We start from the raw sequence: 21,118 nt of genomic DNA on the forward strand, positions 1-21,118 counted from the left end.
GAGCACTGTGGATTGAACCGCGCGTGGGCGGGCGGGGGTGGGGGTAAACGGGCGCTTCGGAGGAGCTGCGGCGACAGGAAAAGCCCCCGGCTTCTTTGAAGCAGTTTCTTCCTGGGCTGGTGGAGCAGTGAGAGCGACTGAGAGAGGAACGAGGCAGACACCTGAGGGCGGGAGGGAGACACTTGAGGGATGGGGCTGAGGGAGGCAGGGCCGAGGCGCTCCCTGAACTTGGTGGTTTGCTGGCAGGCGTTTTATTACCCGACTAGGTAACAACATCAGATGTTACCTAGTCAGGTAATGAAACGTCTGCAAGCAAACCACAAAACTCGATTCTCACCCCCGGTCCTTGAAAAAGTGTTTGTGCTTGAAACTGGTCCCTGGTACAAAAAAGGTTGGGGACCACTGCTGTAAAGAGCCTCAGACCACTCCTGAGGGAGGGAGTGGAACCTCTGCTGGTTTGAACTGAAGTAACGGAATGTGAGGCAACTGATACATGGAACATAATTCTTTCCAGGTGGGGAGGGGGAGTAGAATGTCTAACTCCTTTGCATCATAGCGTGTTAATATAAGGCAACTGGCAGTTGGAACAGAGTTCTTTTCAGGTGGGGAGTAGAACTCCTTAACATCAGAGTGTGTTAATTACTGTATAAGAAATACTATACCCATGCTTTGGGACGAAACTATGTGATCGGGCTATGCACGGGAAATTTGGTTCACAATCCATTGGCTCAGTGGTGGTCGGTGATTGAAACACATAAGGGCATATCGCTCCCGCCACCTTGAGTCCAGAAACAGTTCCATAGGTGGAAGGTGTAGACATTTTGGTGAGGTACCTATGTTTAGTACTGTAAGGATCCACAGGTTGCTCCTGAGTGAAGGAATGGAACATCTGCCAGTTTGAACTGAGGAAGCTGGCAGTTAGAACAGAGTTCTTTTCAGGTGGGGAGGGGGGGGTAGAATGTCTAACTTCTTAGCATCAGAGCGTGTTAATATAAGGCAACTGGCAGTTGGAACAGAGTTCTTTTCAGGTGGGGAGGGGGAGAAGAACTCCTTAGCACCAGAGCATGTTAATTACTGTATAAGAAATGCTACTGAAATACTAATGATCCAATGGTCATTTCGAAAAATCCTTTCTTAGCGAGCACCTAGAAGCCAAGAGGAACATACATGCCAAATTTCAAGTTTGTAGGCTTTATGGTTCTGGAGATTTCATGATGAGTGAGTGGTACTTGGCTTTTACATATACAGATAAAAAAGTAATTCACCCAATTCCCAATTCCAAAGGTTATGACGGTGCTGATTTGCCTAAATTGGGTGGTGAAATAACTACTTCCTGTCACATAAATGGAGATTATAGAAAGAATTAAAAGCAAAGTATTTCCAATAAGTAAAGTTACTGAGAGAGCAAACAAGTGTTTTATAAGCTGAATTCAATTAACATTTTCCCTCTAACTTAACAATGGCCTGAAATGGGAAGAAGAAATAATCCTCAACTGGTAGGATATTAAAACACAAAAATACACAGAGAGAAATCTATGGTTGTGACTTGTAAAACAACCTGGTTATTGTGCAGCAAGCAGAACCATGTATCACGTCCTGAATAAAAAAAAGAGCATTGGCAAAGCAAGTGGCCACACTTGAGATAAGAAAGGGTGAAGACTTATCAGATTATACAGAAATGAGATGTTATCAGAAAAATTGACAGAAGAGGTAAGTTTCCATAAGAGCAAGTTCACTAGATGAGATAAAAGCATTTTTAATAACCTTTTAGAACAGTTAAGATAATTTTAAAAAGTCAGGCATCAGTTGATATTTTAGTTTGAATCGTGCACTGAGTGGGATTTAACTTGATGGTCTAATTTTTTTAATTAAAGATTATCAAAGGGAACAGCATAAAATCTTCTGGATCCTCCAAATTACTATCTATCAAATCTGAAGATTGAATACAGTGTGCTTAATATCGTTAACAATTTTTATACAATGTACTGCTTTTTCTTTTGTTTTAGCACCCAGCCAACGAAGATCCTACATGTTAAATTTAATTGATCAATTTTTCTTGTTTTTTGTACACTATTTTTTGTTGTTATTAGGGTTGAATAGATGCTTTTGTTTTGTTTCATTTTGTTTGTTTTACTGTTTTGTATTTTATTTTCTATGATAAAACAATAAAAAAAATTAAAAAACAAAACAAAATTTTATACAAGGGTAGGCCATTCTTCTCAATCAGCATGATGTGAGGTAGTACACAACCTAAATGTATTTTTTTTTTTGACAAGATGAACACCAAGAAAGATTCAAGTTCATAGAAGGGGTGTTGGTCTTACCGGAGACGTTTCTTCTCAGAGGGTAGAGATAGGATCCAGACAGCGTGGGATGACTCTGATCTGCTTGCTCTTTAGACTGAATTGTTTAAACTGAGGACATGCCTCTTCCTCCCTAACGGTCCCCAGTTTTCAATGAGGTCGAAGCGATGCACATGGTTGATAATGGCAAATGTCCACACACATTCCTGCACCCCGAACCAGACGGTCTCCAGGATGGGGCTGCATCCTATCTCCACCCTCTGAGAAGGAGCGTCTCAGGTAAAACCAACACCCCTTCTCCAGAGTGGTGTTGATAGGATCCAGGCAGCATGGGACATATCAAAGCTGATGTCCTAAGGGTGGGTCACTGGCTGGTCTTGAGCCTGTGATGCTGAAAGTACTTGTTGCAGGACTTGTCTTCCGAAAGCAGCTTCCACCAAGGCAAATGTGTTGAGTCGGTAATGCCTAATAATAGATGAAGGTGACGACCAGGTTGCCGCTCTGCAAATTTCATCCACTGAAGCCTGGGTAGCCCACGCAGCCGTCGTGGCCGCGCTTCATGTGGAGTGAGCCATAATTTGTCGTGGCTTGGCAAGTCCTTGTACTTCATACGCCTTAGCAATGCAGCCCCTAATCCATCTGCCAATGGCCAATGGTATAATCTTCTGTCCCAGAAGAAGTAGAAACGACACAAACATGGCCTCCGTCTTCCTAAAAGCTGCAGTCAGTTTGATATACATATATGGAGGGCCTGCCTTATGTCCAATATGTGCCAGACTCTCTCCCGGACCTGAGATGGTGTCAGGCAAAAGTCCAGCAAGATCAATTCCTGGGCACAGTGGAAATAGGAATTGATCTTAGGTATGAAGGCAGGATCCAACCATAGGACAACTCTATTGATGTGGAAAATACAGAGGTCCTCCCTGACTGATAGGGCCACCAGGTCTGATATCCTCCTGGCCGACATTATGGCTATGAGGAAAACCATCTTATACATTAGAAAATGTAGGCTGACAGATCTTAAAGGTTCAAAAGGTGCAGATGTAAGTGCCTGAAGCATCTTGGATAGGTCCCAGGTGGGGTATTTATGCACCACCAGCGGTTTTTAATTGGTGGATCCTGAGAAATCTACGTACCACCAGGAGCTGTGATAGGGACTCAAAGCTCCCAAAAGTCAAGACTGTTGAAAGGGCTACTATCTGTCTATGAATAGTGGCCAGGGCTAAGCCCTTATCTAGCCCTGCCTGCAAAAAAAGTCCAGTACTTGGACCACTATTGCTGAAAAGGGCGTTGGTGCTTACCTGATACGCCCGTTCTCTTTGAGCTGCGAAGAGTATCCAGTAGTGGGAGGTGCTTCAGTCTCTGCATTAATAGGCTGCGCTTGAAATTGAGGAACGCTCCTCCTCCTCCACAGCGTTCCCCAGTTTTGCGAAGACGAGAGGAAAAAAAGGCGCTTTCATCCCTACTACCTAAAAAAGGTTCCTTGGCTGAAAAAACGAGGTCCCACCAGATGGAAAAAAAGGGTGGGGCTGGATGCTCTTCGCAGCTCAAAGAGAACGGGCATATCAGGTAAGCACCAACGCCCTTTCTCCTATGAGCTGCTCCGAGCATCCAGTAGTGGGACATACCAAAGCTTGGCCTGTCCTACGGGAGGGACTCCGTCTGGTTCAGAATCTCCTCAGGGTCCCTAAGAACCCGTTGCAGAACCCTTCTGCCAAATGAAGTCTCCACAGATGCAAACAGATCAATTTTGTAGTGCCTGATGAAAGGAGATGGGGAAGCCCAAGTCGCCGCCCAGCAGATTTCGATTATTGGTGCCTGGGTAGCCCAGGCTGCCGAAGTTGCCGCACTCCTAGTGGAATGCGCAGTTATGCCTCTGGGCACCTGCAGGGCCTGGGACTGATAAGACTTAGCTATGGCCGCCCTGATCCAGTGGCCTATAGTGGACGATGACACTCTGTGACCTAGTGTTTTGGGCTGAAAGGAAAGAAATAATGCCTCCGATTTTCTGAAGGACTCGGTGTGTTTGATATAGATTCGCAAGGCACGCCTTACATCAAGTTTGTGCCATTGCCTTTCCCTTTCCTGTGATGGTCTGGGACAAAAATTCGGAAGGATGAGCTCTTGGGCTCTATGGAAAGCTGAATTGACCTTGGGCAAAAATGTGGGATTGGGACGGAGGATCACCCGATCGGCATGAAAGACACAGAGGTCTTGTCTGACCGACAAGGCTGCTATTTCCGATATGCGCCAAGCGGATGTAATGGCTACAAGGAAAACTACCTTATATGTCAAAAACTGGAGGCTTGACTCCCTCAAAGGTTCGAAAGGTTCTTTGGTGAGAGAGAGAAGGACTTTGTTAAGGTCCCAAGTGGGGTAACGGTGCACTGCTGGGGGGCGTAAGTTGGTGGCCCCTCTAAGGAAAGCCCGTATATGTGTGTGATGAGAGACGGAACTGAAACCCTCACAAGAAAGAACTGATGTCAGAGCGGCTACCTGTCGTCTCAGTGTATTAGGAGACAGCCCTTGTCAAGTCCCTCCTGAAAGAATTCTAAAATCTGTGCGACAGAGGGGGAAACGGGGTTAATTTGAAACTTGCTACACCATCTACAGAAAATGGCCCATGTGGCGTTGTAAATTCTAATGGTTGAGGGCCGTCTGGCAGCTAGGATGGTGTTAATGACCCTGTTGGAGAGCATTTCGCTCCTGAAGCTGCTCCGCTCAACCTCCAGACGGTCACAGGCGCTCGGCTTCCCTCATTAATTGTATTGATTGTGTGCCCCCCTGTTTGTTGATATGTGCTTTGTCTGTCACGTTGTCTGTTAGAATGAGAATGTACTGCCCGCGTACCTGGGGGAGGAAGCTCCAGCCAGTTGATGCTGCACGCCTGTTCTATTGCAGACCATCTGCCCTGGGATGTGAGTGACTGGACGTGGGCACCCCATCCATATAGACTGGCATCTGTGGTGATAGTCAGCCTTTGAGGCTCCTTGAAGAAGCAGCCTTTGTTGATGCCCGGTCTGGCCCACCAAAGAAGGGACGTGAGGATCTTGAGAGGTACCCTGACCGTGAGTTTGGAATTGCTTCTGCCGGATCTCTGGTACGGGAGCAGGAACCACTGGAGGGATCTGGTGTGAAGACGGGCCCAGGGAACAATAGAAATGCATGATATCATTTTTCCCAATAATTTTGACAAATCCAGTAAGGCTACCCTCCTACGGCGCCTGATCTCCCTAACCAATTTCTGAATACTAAGTGGTCTATCTGAAGACAGGTAGACCTTGCCTTCCACCGTATCGATGACAGCCCCTAAATGAGTTATTCGAGTAGATGGGGATAATTGGCTCTTCTTCCAATTTATGAGAAAACCATGTTCTTGGAGAGATGTTAGAGTGGCCTGGATGTCCCTCGCTGCTTGATGGGTAGAGGGGGACAGGATTAAAATGTCGTCCAGGTAACATTGGAGACGAATGGGAATGTTCCTAAGGTGGGCAGCTAGCACTGCAAGTACCTTAGTGAAGGTCCTGGGGGTGGAGGCCAGTCCAAAGGGAAGGGCCATGTATTCAAAGTGGTGATTGTTGTAGCAGAACCTTAAGAATTTGTAATGGGAAGGCCTAATGGCAATATGTAAATACGCTTCCGTCAGGTCTATGGACGTGAGCACGTCCCCTTGCCTGATGCCCAGCAGTATCGATTGCAAGGTGTGCATTTTGAATTTGCGGTATGTTAGGAAGCGGTTGAGTCGTTTTAGATCTAAGATCGCTCTCCACCCCCCACCCCCGAGTCTTTTGGTACAACAAAGAGGTGAGAGTAAAAGCCCCGCCCCCGTTGCTCGGACGGTACTGGTTGGATGGCCTTTATGTTTAGATGCTGGATAGCGGAATCCATTAGATTACGCTTGACCGGGTCCCTGGAAAGGGGGGATGACAAAGAAATTTGGGGGAGTGGATTGAAACTCAAGCGTAAGCCCAAATCTAATGGTGTCCCTGACCCAAGAGTCAGAGGTGGAAGAGTCCCATTGACTCGCGAACGACTTAAGACGTCCGCCAATGGGGACAGTGTCCCTTAACCTATCTCGGACGTCGGAAGGGCCTGCTTCCGGCTCCCCGAAAGGGCCTTTTGTATTGACTGCCCCTCCGGCTCCTGTCTCCGGAATTGGCTCTATCCTGGAGTTGTCCTGACCTGAACGGTGGGAGCCTCTGATACCTGGGGGAGAAGGGGGCTTGGTAGAAGGGCCGAAAGGAACCTCTCCGAAAGGGCTGGGAAGTTCTGAAATCTGACCTTCGTGTAAGGGAAGGAAGGAATTTTTTCTTACTGTGGGTCTCCATCAGTAGGGGGTCCAGGGAAGGGCCAATTTGTTTCCTACTATGGGGGAGGAAGCCAGCTTGGCTCTGTTCTTAAAGTCTGCTTGCCAGTGTCTCAGCCAGAGTAGACGGCGGGCTGTGACGTGAGATGTAATTGCCCTTGCCGAAAATTTAACTGCATGGTATGTGGCATCAGCAGAAAACTCGGCTGCAGCAGTGAGCTTGGCAATGTCCTGGTGTGCCCTGATTTTGGATGTAGGGACATGTTGCTTGAGCTGACAGAGCCATCGAATGGATGACCTTGTGAAAAAAGATGCGGCCGTAGCCGATCTGATGGCCCATGCATCCGACTGATGAGCCCTGCCAGGGCCAGCTCGGCCCGCTTTTCCTCTGGCTTAAGGGCCTCTAGTGCATCAGTCGGAGTTGAGGAGGATGCAAGGCCCACAATGGGCTCGTCTACCTCAGGGGTGCTTAATAATTTTGAAAATTCCGGATCCAAATTAAAGTATTTTTTGTCGTGACTAGAGGGGGCTGGGGGCACCACTGCCGACGCTAGTTGCTTTTGCACCAGGTCGGCAAAGATGGGTGGGGCTGGGATAACCTCGGCCTCTACAACGGGCTGGTTAAAGATGAGGTCCTCTGGTCCCTCCGTTGAAGGAGCGGGGAGGTCTGTTGGTGATTGTTTACTTAGGCCTGAAATATTCTTGGCCTTGAATAACAAGGACTTGAATAGGTGAGGCCTGAATAAGCCGGCAAAGGCGGGTTGGTCAGGGGTGAGCCCCTTGTCCTCGGACATTTCGCCTTCTAGAGGATCTGCCTCTGATAGGGGCTCGCTGTAGTGCATAGACCCCAAATCTCGTCTGGTTCCATGAACTGATCCAGTTCTCCCTCCCCCTCTTCCCCCTCCTCCTCCTGCTCTTGAAGGGGGGTCTCCCTTTGCAAGGGTACCTGAGCCTGATGTTGATCCGACCTGGGCAGGGACCTTACTGATTGAGACTCCTGGTAAGAGACCGCCGGATAATGACTATGCCTGGTTGCTTGTTGGATTCCGGCTGCGATCCCTTGGCGAATAGCCAACTCCACCCAGGATCTTATTCTTTCTGGCACCTCCTCAATGAGAGACTCCTCTTGACGGAGGCCAGCTGCTGTTGGGGTGAAGGTGGCTTCTGGAGCCCTTCTAGCCGGTGTTCCAGGAACCTGAGTCTGTTGTTCCTGTGAGGGCAAGCTGCGCCTGGATGAGAAGGAAACATCTAAAGGGGGTGGGGGGTGGGATGAGCGGAGGTAGAGGGACTGGGGGATGGAAGAGCCTGAGGCACCTTGAGTGCTTCCTTAGCTCGCTTGTCAATTTCCTTTTGCAGGGCCTTGTGGCGCCTTAAGGCGTCTCTCTGGGCAGCTTTGGAGGTCTCTTTAGCCTGCTTGCGCAAATGATGGGTTTTGGCTTTTGCCTTCAATGAAGATCCTCTAGAGGTGTTACCATCTGCCATTTCAATGATTTATATATTGCAGCAATAGGTTAGAAATCAATATAAGGTGGTTGGCACGCCCAGGGTCCGATCTGAGGCAAGAACGGTTGCCCTGATCAAATATTTCGCGTCCCCCTTTTTGTTATTTTTTTTATTACTTTTTAAATTTAATATATATATATATATATGTATATGTATATGTATAAGTATGGCATTCAGCTTTGTTTGGGTATTTTCCCACGTCATTGTAGTTGTGCTTTTTATATATATATATATATATATAGATTTGGTTTTCTTAATAAGATTATAGGTAGCTGTTTATGAGCTGATGAAGTCTCATTCATCATCTTCAGGCTTCTGTCTTCAGCTCTGTGCTTCTCATTCACTCTGAGAAGCACAGAGCTGAAGACAGAAGCCTGAAGATGATGAATGAGACTTCATCAAACGTTGCCTAGATACTTCCAATCTATGCGAGAAAAACCCTCAGAATAAAAAGATCCACATACAAATTACCTCAGTGATAATATTTTTGTGACTTAAAATATTATACTGCCAAGATATATGATATCAATATTATGCCAGTAATGAAATATAGGATGGCTGGTGCAATTGTATCCCCGCTCCTGGGATAGAGTAGTTTGAATGGTAAATTGCCAATGAGAAAAAAGAGAGACAAGACAAGCCAATCAGCCAAATTTCGAAATGCCTAGGCCCGGATAGAAATTAAAGATGGGGCCTTCAGCAGCTTCTCTGCACAGGCGGACACAAGGCCTGGGTGCAGCTGCTGCACCGCTGGAATTGAGCTGTGGGGTTAAGCCAACGATCCTTAAAATTGATCACGAGTACAATCTAGTAAGGAGGAATAATAACTCTGAAAAGCCAGGCGAGAACCTGTTACTTTAAAATAAATTCCACTCACAGCACAGAATTAAGTAGAAAAACAAAATGGCGCGCAGCCACGAGGAGACTCCCAAAATGGCGTCCCTCAGCACATCGCGCCTCTCAGTGGCGTTTTTTACCCGCCTGGGAGAACGAAGCCGAAGCTCTGCCTACAGAGGCGGCCAGGGAAGGGGAGATTAGCCCTTCTCCTCTTAAAAGAAAAGACGGTGTTTGAAGGTGGGGGGGAAAAAACAAGATACGACTCAAACGGAACGAAAATAACAAGCCGCTGGGTAACGACGAAGGAAAACGAAGCGGCAAACAGACGAAGGCAGAGTGGGGGATTTTCCGGCTATGGGAGGTAGTGCGAAGTCGCTACTGACCCTCCCTTCGCCTCCCTTGGGGGCGCAAACTGCGCTTCCCCTTGGAGGCAAGGTTGCCAATTTAAGCAATTGCACAGAGGCTAAAGAGAAAGGGAAACAATTCAAACCTGTAAACAACTCTATTGAGACTGTGAGATCGAAAATTCCTGATTCGGCCAAGGAGAAATGTAAAGCACTGCCTGTCTCGCACGAGGCTGAGCAAAAACTGGGGAACGCTGTGGAGGAGTCACGTGGAGGAGGAGGAGCGTTCCTCAATTTCAAGCTCAGCCTATGAATGCAGAGACTGAAGCACCTCCCACTACTGGATGCTCGGAACAGCTCATAGGAGAATGTATTGTACTCCCTTCACTGCGTACTACTCGCAGAAGGCTTTCCGTGTTGCATCATAAATTCTGGTGGTGGATGGTCTCCTGGCCACCTGAATGGTTCTGATCACCAGGAGGAGAAAGTGTCCCCCATCAGAATTCTCCGCTCAAGTGCCAGACAGCCAATTGGAGCCACTGAGGCTCCGGATGGTCTATTGGCCCCTGGCTGAGATCCTTTTGGGGGGGGGTTCTCCATGGTCTGGCTATTGAGAGACCCATGATCGCCTGGGCCAATGAGGGGCTACAAGAAGAACCTCCGCTTATCTTTGATGACCTTCCTGATCAACCCTGGAATGAATGGAAGTGGTGGAAAGGCATAAAGAAGACCCCACGGCCATGGGCACCTGAGCGCGTCTACACCTTCCACCCTCTGTTCTGGGAATCTTGTAAAAAAATCTTGGCAGCTGACAGTTTGAAGGAATTGCAAAAAGGTCCACCATCGGAAGACCAAAACGGTCTGATATCTTCTCGAACAGGACTGGATGCAGGTGCCACTTGGATTGATCTACAGTGGCCCTGCTCAGCCAGTCTGCCCTCACATTCCTCACTCCTGAAATGTGCTGTGCTTTGATGGAACCCAGGTACTTCTCCACCCAGCGGCACAGCTGTTCTGTCTTCCTTTATGAGGGGCTTGGAATGAGTACCCCCCTGCCTGTTGATATGCGCCTTGGTGGCCACATTGTCTATAAGAAGGAGAATGTGCTGTCCCGCAATCTTGTCCTTGAATTCCCTAAGAGCAAGGTGAGCTGCTCATAGGTCTAGCCAATTGATGTTGTGCTTCAAATCTATGTCTGACCATCTGCCCTGAGCCACTAGGTCTTGGAAATGTGCCCCCTAGCCCGAGAGGCTGACATCCGTTGTAATCGTGAGACGGCCCTGTTCTCTGAACAAACACCCCTTGATCATCGCCTGGGACCTCTACCGAAGTAATGATGTTAACATCTTTGGTAGGTACTTTTACCTTTGACAGTGAGTTGCTCAGACCTGACTTCTGAAATGGGAGTAGGAACCACTGCAGGTCCCTTACATGCAGTCGAGCCCATGGTACGATTGCAATGCAAGAGATCATCTTGCCCAACAGCTGAGATAGTTGAGCAAGCGAAGCTACTCTGAGGGACCTCGCTTGACTCACCAGACCCTGGATGTCTATCCTTCACTCTGGGGAGAGGGAGACCACCCCGGCTACTGTGTCTATTATCGCCCCCAGGTGGAATAAACGGGTGGTTGGTGCAAAGTGGCTCTTGCTGGTGTTGATTGAGAACCCATGGGCCTGCAACATCTGCGGGTTAAGTCCTCCTCTGCTTGCCTATGTGATGACGATTGAATTAGAATATCGTACAGGTAGCATTGTATATAGACAGGATGGTTCTGAGATGGGCTGTCAATGTTGCCAGAATCTTTGTGAAGGTTCTGGGCGCTGATGCCAGGCCGAACGGGAGGGCTTTATATTGTAGATGTCTGCCCTCGTAGCAAAACCTCAGGTACTGACAGTGATCTGGCCGAATCAGTATGAGGAGGTAAGTCTCCGTGAGATCAATGGATGTCAAATAATCTTCCTTCCTGACACTCTGCAGAATGGATTGTGGAGTGTGCATTTTGAATTTTCTGTATATTGGGTAATGATTCAGTCCTTTTAGATTGAGAATTGCTCTCCATCCCCCCAAGCTCTTTGGTATGACAAATGGTACTGAATAAAATCCATGCCCCTGCTGATTTTCTGGAACTGTCGCTATCGCATGTATTAACAGTAAATGCTGAATAGTATCCATAAGATTTCTCCTGGTTGTATCTTTTGAGGTTGGGCAACGGATAAAGAAGTTCGGGGGTTTGGATTGAAATTCTAGGGATAAACTGGACCTTGTCGTGTCTAGCACCCAAGCATCCATTGTTGTTTGCTCCCGTTGGTCTATGAAAAGGCTTAGTCTGCCACCAATGGGAGACTCGGTATGGTAGTCATTTGGGGCGATGGAAGGGATGGTTTCCAGTCCCTCGAAAGGAGCGCTCGTTTTGTGTTTGGGGCTTGTTCTTGTCCCCAAACCCATGGGACAACTGAAAGTCCTGCCTCTGACCAAACGACTCTTGAGCTCATTGAAAGGTCAGTCTGTGATAAGAGGAATGAAAGGACCACTGAAAAGATGGTGAAAACCTGTTATCTGCTCTGCGCAAAAGAGAAGGCAGGATCTTCTTTTTGTCCCTGGCTGCTACTAGGACTGGTTCCAGTGGGTCCCCAAACAGGTTGTCACCTTTATATGGAGCTGACGCCAGCTTCCATCATCGCTTGGTGTTGGCCTGCCAATACTTGAGCCACAGAAGGCGTCGAGTTGTCACTGCCAATGCAATGGCCCTGGAAGCAAACTTCACCGAATTCAGGATGGCATCAGCTGAGTACTCTGCCAGAGGGATCACCTTGTTAAAATCCTGGTGGGTCCTGATGTCACCGGTGGGCACCCTCTCCTGCATTTGGCGAAGCCAAATCAAAGAGGCTGTAGTGAAGTAGGACGCTGTTATAGTGGTCTTCACAGCCCATGCAGCAGCCTGTTATGTCTTATGCAACATCAGCTTGGACTTTTTATCATCTGCCTTGAGGACATCATCTGCATCATTCAGCATATTTGAAGACAATGCCAATGCCAGTACTGAATCATCCACTTCGGGAAGTTGTAAGGTATCAGCCAGAGGCGTGGCCACATTATAATATTTTTTATCAAAAGAAGTGCCACTTGGGTCGTGACCCTGGCAAGTCTAGTTGTCGCTGAACCATATTCAAAAAAAGCTTTGGAGATGGAATCACCTCCTCCTCTTCCATTGGTTCAGCAAATATAAGATCCAAGTGGGTTCTGTAATGCCCAGAGCAGTATCTGGCAAAACAGTATCCAGATCCAATCTGGTTGCATTTTTGGCCTTAAAAAGTAAAGACCTAAACAAGTGAGGCCTAAAAAGCCCTTTAAGAGCTGGCTTATCTGGGACCCTCCTATCATCCTCTGACAAATCCTGTTCAATCTCACCTTCCTCTATTGAGCTCTCAAATTGACTCTGTCAGAAGAGACTGGAGAATACTGAACTTCAAATTCTGATGGATCTCTCTGAATTTGACAAGGTATCCCTTGGCTAACTGCCCTAGGAAGTCCTTGTAACATAGGAGCCTGATGGCGGCCTTGCTGAATGCCAGCCATGTAACCCCGTTGGATGGACTCCAAAATCCATCTTTGCACCTCTTGGGGCATGGGTTGGTCATATTGAGCAGTAGACTGAATTGAAAAAATGGGGACCGTTAGGGAGGAAGAGGCGTGTTCTCAGTGTAAACAATTCAATCCAAAGAGCAAGCAGACCAGAGTCATCCCACACTGTCAGGATCCTATCAACACCACTCTGGAGAACAATCCATTCAGAAGTGTATAGCATTGAATATTTGAGTAAAGTAAGACAGCAAAAAGTTTACACAGTTCAACTAACTAAACTGTGTTGGCCACTGAGTTAGTTTTTCACTGAGATGACTACTCCATGCAGTTTTTTTAACAAGGTTTTTTTGGAAGTAGTTTGCCATTACTACGTCCTAGGACTAAGAGAGGGTGACTGGCCCAAGGTCACCCAAGTGGCTTTGTACTTAAAGACAGGCATAGAATTCAATCTCCTGATTTCTAGCATGGCAGCTTAACTGCTACACCAAATCCTTTTCAAAATAAAAATAATTACTTGACAAAAATATAATGGAATCTGAAATAAAGAAGTTGGACTGCAGGCACTACTACAGGTGGTATCAGTAGTCTTTTCAATTTCTGCAGTTCAATGTGTGACTAATTTAGGTAACTTATATTTATGAAATATAAGTGTTAAATGGATCAATGTAGTCTGAAACTGTTAGAATTTTTGAAAGGAAAAATCCCTACTAAAGATAATTGCAAGTATTCTGAAACAGGAATATTTGTGGACAGAATTCAGCTGTTCAGATCCGAAGTGGGAAAAAAGTGGGAATGCTCTCTGTGCCTTTTTTGCAAAGATAAATAGCTGCTGCAAGCCTAATCTAAATAGAAAGTAGATTCATTACAAGAAGGGAACAGCTATAAAATCCCTTCCTTTCAGATCACCTTCCACTTGCCCAATACAATGAATGAATCAATGAGCGAGTGAGTGAGTGAATGAATGAAATGATATGCAATGCGTGCTAACCAGAAATACAATGAGACAGATCCATGGTTATTATGGAAGCCCCAAATCCCTGCATGGGCATTCTAGGATGCCTCAACACCAAATCTGAGATGAGACTTTAATAAATTTATCAAGCCAGCACAATTACATTACAATAACAAACACAAAAGAAATTAAAGAATTAAAATAAGATATTTATTTATTAAATCCATATGTCACTCAACTCCCAAGCTCCTTAAATATTGAGAGAGAAGGTGGCAAATGAGACTCCCTGTGAAGGACATTCTGGAGAGAAAGTATACAACTTCTTTCTTTGATGCAGATAAAAAGATAAAACCATTTGAAATATTTCTGTGGGTGATTTCAGATTATTATTCTGGGGAGAGATTTTATGCACTTCTATTTGATTTTATTTGGAGCTATAAATATCAAAATGATATAGGCCGTCCTTGACTCATGACTATAATTGAACCCAAAATTTTAATTGCTAAGTGAGACAGTTAAGTAAATTTTGCCCCACTTTATGACTTTCTTGCCACAGTTAAGTAACTCACTGCAGTTGTTGGGTGAATCTGGCTTCCCCACTGACTTTGCTTATCAGAAAGTTGCAAAAGGTGATCACATGACCCCAGGACATTGCAAAGTGTCCAAGTTTTGATAAAGTGACCATGGGGGTGGTGCAATCATCATAAGTATGAAAAATAATCACGTTATTCTTTTTCAGTGCTATTGTAACTCTGAATGGTCATCAAATAAATAGTTACTTTTAGGACTACCTGTACATTCTGGATCAGTAGAAATTTTTATAGAGGGGTACAAACAGTCCTTTTCAGAATAGGGACGACCTCCTCTATATTATGAAATTAAAACTTAAGTAAAAGGTGCTGTTCCATGAAATTTATTTCCTAATAAAATTGAATTAGTTCACTAAACATAGAAGTCAATTTTTTTTTAAAAAAAAGAAAACCAATCTGGTTGATAGTCTCAAATAATATTAAAAGCCTTATATCAATTCTGATGTAGATGTTGCATTGGAATTTAAAACAATTCTAAAACATTAAGTAGAGAATAGAGTTGGTTAAATAGATCTGGTAAACAGAGGGTTGATGACAACAGATTGTGTCATAATTTATTAACAAATAAATGTGAATGTGATTGCAAAAGAATCTGAAATTATGAATAACATAATACAGACATTTACACTTGTGAAGCTCATCAGTATATAGGCCACAATTATCCACATTCTCAAATTATAGTTTTGGAGGATCTTAGGGTAAGAGCTTTTAAAATACACACTAACTGAAATTTACAAACTATACACAAAGAAATATTGCCTTTTTCCTCCTACCCCAAATTATATAAAGCTGCAATAATTTATTTTGTGGGGAAGCATGATTTTTTTAAATTAAAAATTAGTTAGGCTTTTTCTTATAGGGTCCCTATAGCAATTTTTTACAACTAGTCTTTTATATTCACTTTATCACCATTAATGGCCTTTCATATTCACTCAACACATTGTTCTTATGGTTGCTATCATTTCCCCCCATTTCTCCCAGGCTACTCTGCTGTTGCTATCACAGTCTTCAAACTCCCCAATAATTTACTGCCTCAATTTTACTCTAAAAATACCATACATATTACATTTCTCCAACCATAAATCTTTCCACTGTTCATTTTCTCCAGTGAAGGTCACTCAGTTCTCTTTCAATTTCTGCTATCCTGGAAAAGTTTCTATTCCTTATATTTTAAGAATTACCATCACTCTACTCTATAAACATCCCCTCACAGAGTATAGCACCATCTCCATAGCCAGTTTCAGTTACCACTGAAATTTATGGCAAGTGGTATGTATGCACATTAATCCAGCATCTTTTCTACTTGAAGATAAAGAGATGAAAAATGTTATATTGTTCTACAACAATTGCATACATTTTAAACTAATTTTCAGCATAGTAATCTGAGTAATAATAACCATAGTTTTAGTAATATAGTTTTTCCTAATATATTCCTAAATCATTACTACTTTAACTGTATGGCCACTTCAGAACAATTACAGATTGTTTTTCTTCTTTGAGCTTCCAGAATGTCAACCAGAAAAAGAAAACTAAATCTGTGCTTTAAATCAGAACCGATATTTGTGACTTCCAATGATGCTGAATGATAAATTCCAGCAGCCCCACCTGTGATTCAATGGTGCAGTAAAAGTGTATGACAAAAATATGGCAAAAGATAAAGATCAGAGAAAACTCCACAGAAGATATGATAATTCAGTTGAAACATTTCTTCTTCTAGATCCAGTAACTTATTTATAGTTAGACTTCAATGATAATTTACTCTCCCATTCCAAAACATCTTTTCCCACTGTAGTTTCAGAGACAACTAAGCAATGAAACAGTATGTAAATCATTAGCACAGAAATACTGCATTATTCCAAATTAGTTGTAAAAGAATTTTCTGCTAAAATTACTACTTACCATGTTAGGCATAACAGGAGCAGGCACTGGTTTCTTGTCCATTGGAAACTGTGACAAACTGTTAGGTAATACCGGCTTACTTTGCATCTGGGGACCAAGTCCACTGGCTCCAATTGGCTGCCCAGTGTTTTGGCTATATGGCGGGACATAAGGGCTGGGGTTGTTCATCATTCCCATCTAAAAATTAAGTAAAAAGTGATAGATCAGTTAAGGATTTTTAATTTTGACTTTCATGGAATATAAAGTAAGCATGAATATTTTAATGTCACAAACTGTCTTGATGTAGTGAATATGTCAGAAATGGTATAGGGTCTCCTGCTTGGGCGGGGGGTTGGACTAGATGACCTACAAGGTCCCTTCCAACTCTGATTATCTGTTATCTGTTACCTAGAATAGCCCTATCTCCTATCCAACCTTTCATGAATGCTATTCTAATAAGGAATTCTTAAAAACAAAAAAAAGCAAAACGATTCATTACTATTAATGGTAATATAGTTCATTTCTAATTCAGTCTTACAAGTTTTCCCCAGATAATTAAACTTATTAAATATAATTTAAATTGGTACTATTCCTATTGAAAGAGTTCATAACTGAACATGTATTTGAATGTGCTTCAGTTTGTTATACTCTTTAACTAGATTCTATTAACTGAATATAACTTTCAGATTTTATAGCTTTCAGATTTCAATATCTAGCTTAGACTCCATAAAATGTTTAATCTGATTACATATTAAGACATCATATAACTTTCATCATGTTCACAGTTCATTACTATATCAAGTCCTCCTCTTTCCCTCAAAATAAAAACTTAGAAAGGAGTTTTTATAATTATCTGTTAATAGTGACTAGCAAGTTTATATTATTTCTTAAGTGCATATACATAGAGATAATTTGGTATGGAGGCCAAAGTCATCAAACTAGAAACCAGAAGATAGTAAGTTGTCGTTCAAAAAAAATATGACTTAAAGCCACAGTTTTTAAACAATGCATGTTTAAAGACTGCATAGAGTCACTGGAGATAGCAAAATGTGTAGCTTATAAATTAAATTGAAAAATTGATTTATACTATCTAGTTCATATAATTTAAGTAATATGTAAATTTTAGGACTTTCAAAGGTGATAACTAACACTTTGAATTGGACCTGGAAGCAAATCAACAGCCAATGCAGCTCCTGCAGGAGATGACACATGTGCACATGTGTATTGGCTATTAATTTTCTTCCAGGTACAATTCATGGTGCTAATAGTCATCTTTAAAGACCTACATGGCTTGGCACCAGGTTATTTGAAGGACTATCAGAGAGACGAGGCAAGGAATGTTATGGGTACATCTAGCAAGTACATCTAGCAAGACCAAGAATGGCTGTCTCTTTTTGTAACTCCCTCTCCGTGGAACATCATCCCCACAGAAATAAGACTGGCTTCCATTTTGACACTCTTTCAGAAGGCCCTGAAGACTTTTGGTTTTGCCAACAAGCAAGTTTTGCCAACAAGCAAGTGGCTTGTTTGACTTCTTGCTATTACCACGTAGGTGAGGCATCACTTTTTATTGTTTTTATGAGATTTTTTATCTTTGTAAGCCATCCAGAATCACTGAAAATGAGTTGTGTGACCATATAAATTTTCTCAAGTAAATTAAATAAGGTAAATATTATCTGATAATGGATAGGGCTAAAATAGCTCTCATGAATGAAGGCAAAATACCTAAAATACCTCTGTTCATAACCAGAGCAAGTAGATAATTGCATGAATAAATAGGAAAAGAGGTTGTCAAGTTAACTTTGATTACAACTTTTGGCATCATGCTTATTATGCTTAATCCTACCATCCACTTTCAGAAGCAAATGGAAGAAGCATGAACATCTGCAGCAGAAAGAATAGGAGGGAGAGCACTAGGAAAGCCCTACTAATATATAAATGGAACATAATGCACAATCCTTTAGATCTTATCCATATTTGCCCAAAATTATTTCTACAGTCCAAATTATGATCTATAAAACATACTTTACAGTTTCTAGTGTGATAGATTAAACAGCTCTTTGGCACTTTTTATCCTTGATATTATAGAGATAGGTTGCTGTTACAGATGCAATAGAAAGATTACAAGAACTCACCACATGAAAGAGGGCAGGTGCAGCAACAGATGCTATTGAGTGGCAAGGATAATTTCAGTGTTACAATAGAAATTAATTATACCCCAAATCCCCAAAATAAAGCAGTCTTGTTAGCCAATATTTCATCATAAATTATGAGAGATTCTGCATAATAGATAATTTGCAAATTTACTTTTGAGATTTCATTTTGTGTAAGATTTCTAGAAAGGGAGCATTCCTGCAGTTGTACTGCATTTTGCAGGTTACTGAGATCCCTCCCAAAGAACAGTGTAAATTCAGGAGTGATTTACTAATCTACTACCTCAGAAAAAGAGATGGGACCTGGAAGTTTGTAGTAAGAAAAATATACAACTGTAATCACAGCAGTGGCATGACCAGCATTGGTGAAAAGCTTTAAATTCAATTCAAACAACGAAGTAGAATTCAAATGTTTTAGAAGGCAGCCAACTACATTGTTACATGATTCTTAAAGCATGGAAATGTAGACAATTTGTGAATTGCACACTTCTCTATTTTTTAATATTACAACCACATGAAACAAAGTTTATATAAAATCATACTTCCTTCACCATTCCAATGTAATTGAACTGAAAAAAATATTCCCAGACAGCAAAAAGACAGTACAATATGCACAAATGCACTTTCATGAACACTTCTTAAGCATGCACATATTATATAACTTGTTGCTTGATTATAAGATTAACCATAATTGTTTCCCTTTTGTGAAGATCGAATTATATGTTTGGTTCACAACTGTAAATGTATTTGTTCATGCTTAACTGCATATTAATACCATATTAATAAGTCTTTTGCTATCACTTCCAAGATCATTTGGAAGTGTCAGTCAGGGGCAGTACATTACATCTGTGTTATGGACCCTGCACTAACTTCCTAGTACAGGGGTGTCAAATTCACATCGTCATGGTGGCATCACGTGACATATTGGGACTTTTCCCCCCCTTAGCTAAACTGGGCATGGGCATGGCTAGCACGTGACGCATCCAGCTTGTGGGCCGGGAATTTGACAGCCCTGTCCTAGTACTATTTAGTCCTTGTAGTGTTAATCTACAAAGCTCTTTATGGTTTGGTATTCAGGACTGCATTCACCCACTAGAATTGGGTGAACATATTGAACATATTCAATCTTGCTGGGAAAAAACAGTTAATAGCTTCCCACTTTTACTAGTGTGGGAAGCTGAGGGACAGAGGCACTACTTTTTGTAGCTGAGGGACAGAGGCACTACTTTTTGTTCCATTGGAATGGTTTTCTGCTGAACTTAACTTTGCCTGCCTTCTAAAAGGCAGAAGCAGCTGAAAATAGATCTTCCAGATACTTTTCAATTTCTCAGTCAATGTGCATTCTTAAATTCCTTGGAAATCTCCCATCTAAGCCCTGATTTGCTCAGTCCCCTTGACTATCACCAGCTGTGACAACTATGTTTTACTTTTAAAAATATAAGCAATGCTGTGTACTTTTCAACTTAAGAAAAAAAAGTTCTACTTAACGCAACTCAATAAAAACATGAAGTTATGTGTACTGTTTAAATAGTAAAGTATGAAACACATGGCTCACATATTCGAAGTCAAAAGACTGGTCCAATACTTATTATTGTCTATAATTTAACTGTGATGCTATAAATCACACTGCTGATTTCCATTGCCTATTTTATTTAGAAAATGCCTCTGAACCTCAGAGCTCGGCTGAAACTAAAAATGGCATGCAGCTGAGGATAACTTTCTGTTTTGAATCATGTTCAGCCATCTCAGAAACCAAAGAATGCATAAGATAAGTTAGAGATAGTGAATCAAGGAAGTTGCAGGAAGAATCCTTTAACAGAAAGTTTAAAGGAACAACTTGACATTTTATGATTTTGTGTTTCTTCCTCTACATGCATATATCTGCAGTTTTCTGTGCATCATATATATATACTTTTTCAGTTTGTCTTTTGTGCAATTGTTATTTTGTTGTGCTGGAACCAAGTACAAATGTATTGGCATTTGGACTCACTCTGCCCCAAGTTTTATAGAGTTATTTGGTTAAGGTTTTTTTTACGTCATCACTTTGTTCTACTGCCCCTCAGGACCCTTCAGAATTACTATTTCATTCAAATTCATTAACATCCACACACACAAAATAATTTTTCAGAGAATGACAACTTGCTAAATATAAAGTAAATAATAAAGTACAAGCTAAGTCTAAGAAATACAGTTAATGACTTAAGAAGCATTAATTTTTACATATAACTTTATAAGGCAGAGCGTCAAAATCCCAGCCCGTGGGCCAGATGCGTCATGCGCTGGCCACACCCACACCCAGTTTAGTGAAGGGGAAAAAGTCCTGATAGGTCATGTGATGCCACCGTGATGACTTGAGTTTGACACTCCTGGTATAAGGCATTTAAAAACTATTTATAAACTGTTTTTATTTATAATACGCTACATTAGATAGTCAAGAATGCAGACAAATAGATCACTTTTGACAGCTGTGTAACAGTTTTAGAGATTTAAAGTTAAGATTAATTCAACATGTGTCCATTTACTTTACTGAGTTTACAGGCTACTCCAATCAAAATATTCTATTGAGTGGCATACAATTCCCCAGTCTATGAGTTAAAATAAAAATAAAATAAGCAAATATTAAAATCAAGTTTTTTATTATAAAATATCAATTTATATTGGGAACCAAT

At 42.5% G+C, this 21,118-nt stretch overlaps 1 protein-coding gene across 1 annotated transcript in view; it reads right to left on the minus strand.

Moving 5' to 3' along the window:
* EP300 (EP300 lysine acetyltransferase) overlaps nt 1–21,118 on the minus strand; it is a 99,831-nt gene that overhangs the window by 53,194 nt on the left and 25,519 nt on the right. The window contains exon 3 of the mRNA XM_026694809.2: nt 16,318–16,494. Coding sequence (XP_026550594.2) covers nt 16,318–16,494 — 177 coding nt within the window. The remainder of the gene's footprint in view (nt 1–16,317; nt 16,495–21,118) is intronic.

This window comes from Notechis scutatus, chromosome 6 (genome assembly GCF_049901735.1).
Source record: "Notechis scutatus isolate UNSWTSFEM ecotype Mainland chromosome 6, rNotScu1.2, whole genome shotgun sequence".
NCBI classification, from domain to species: domain Eukaryota; kingdom Metazoa; phylum Chordata; class Lepidosauria; order Squamata; family Elapidae; genus Notechis; species Notechis scutatus.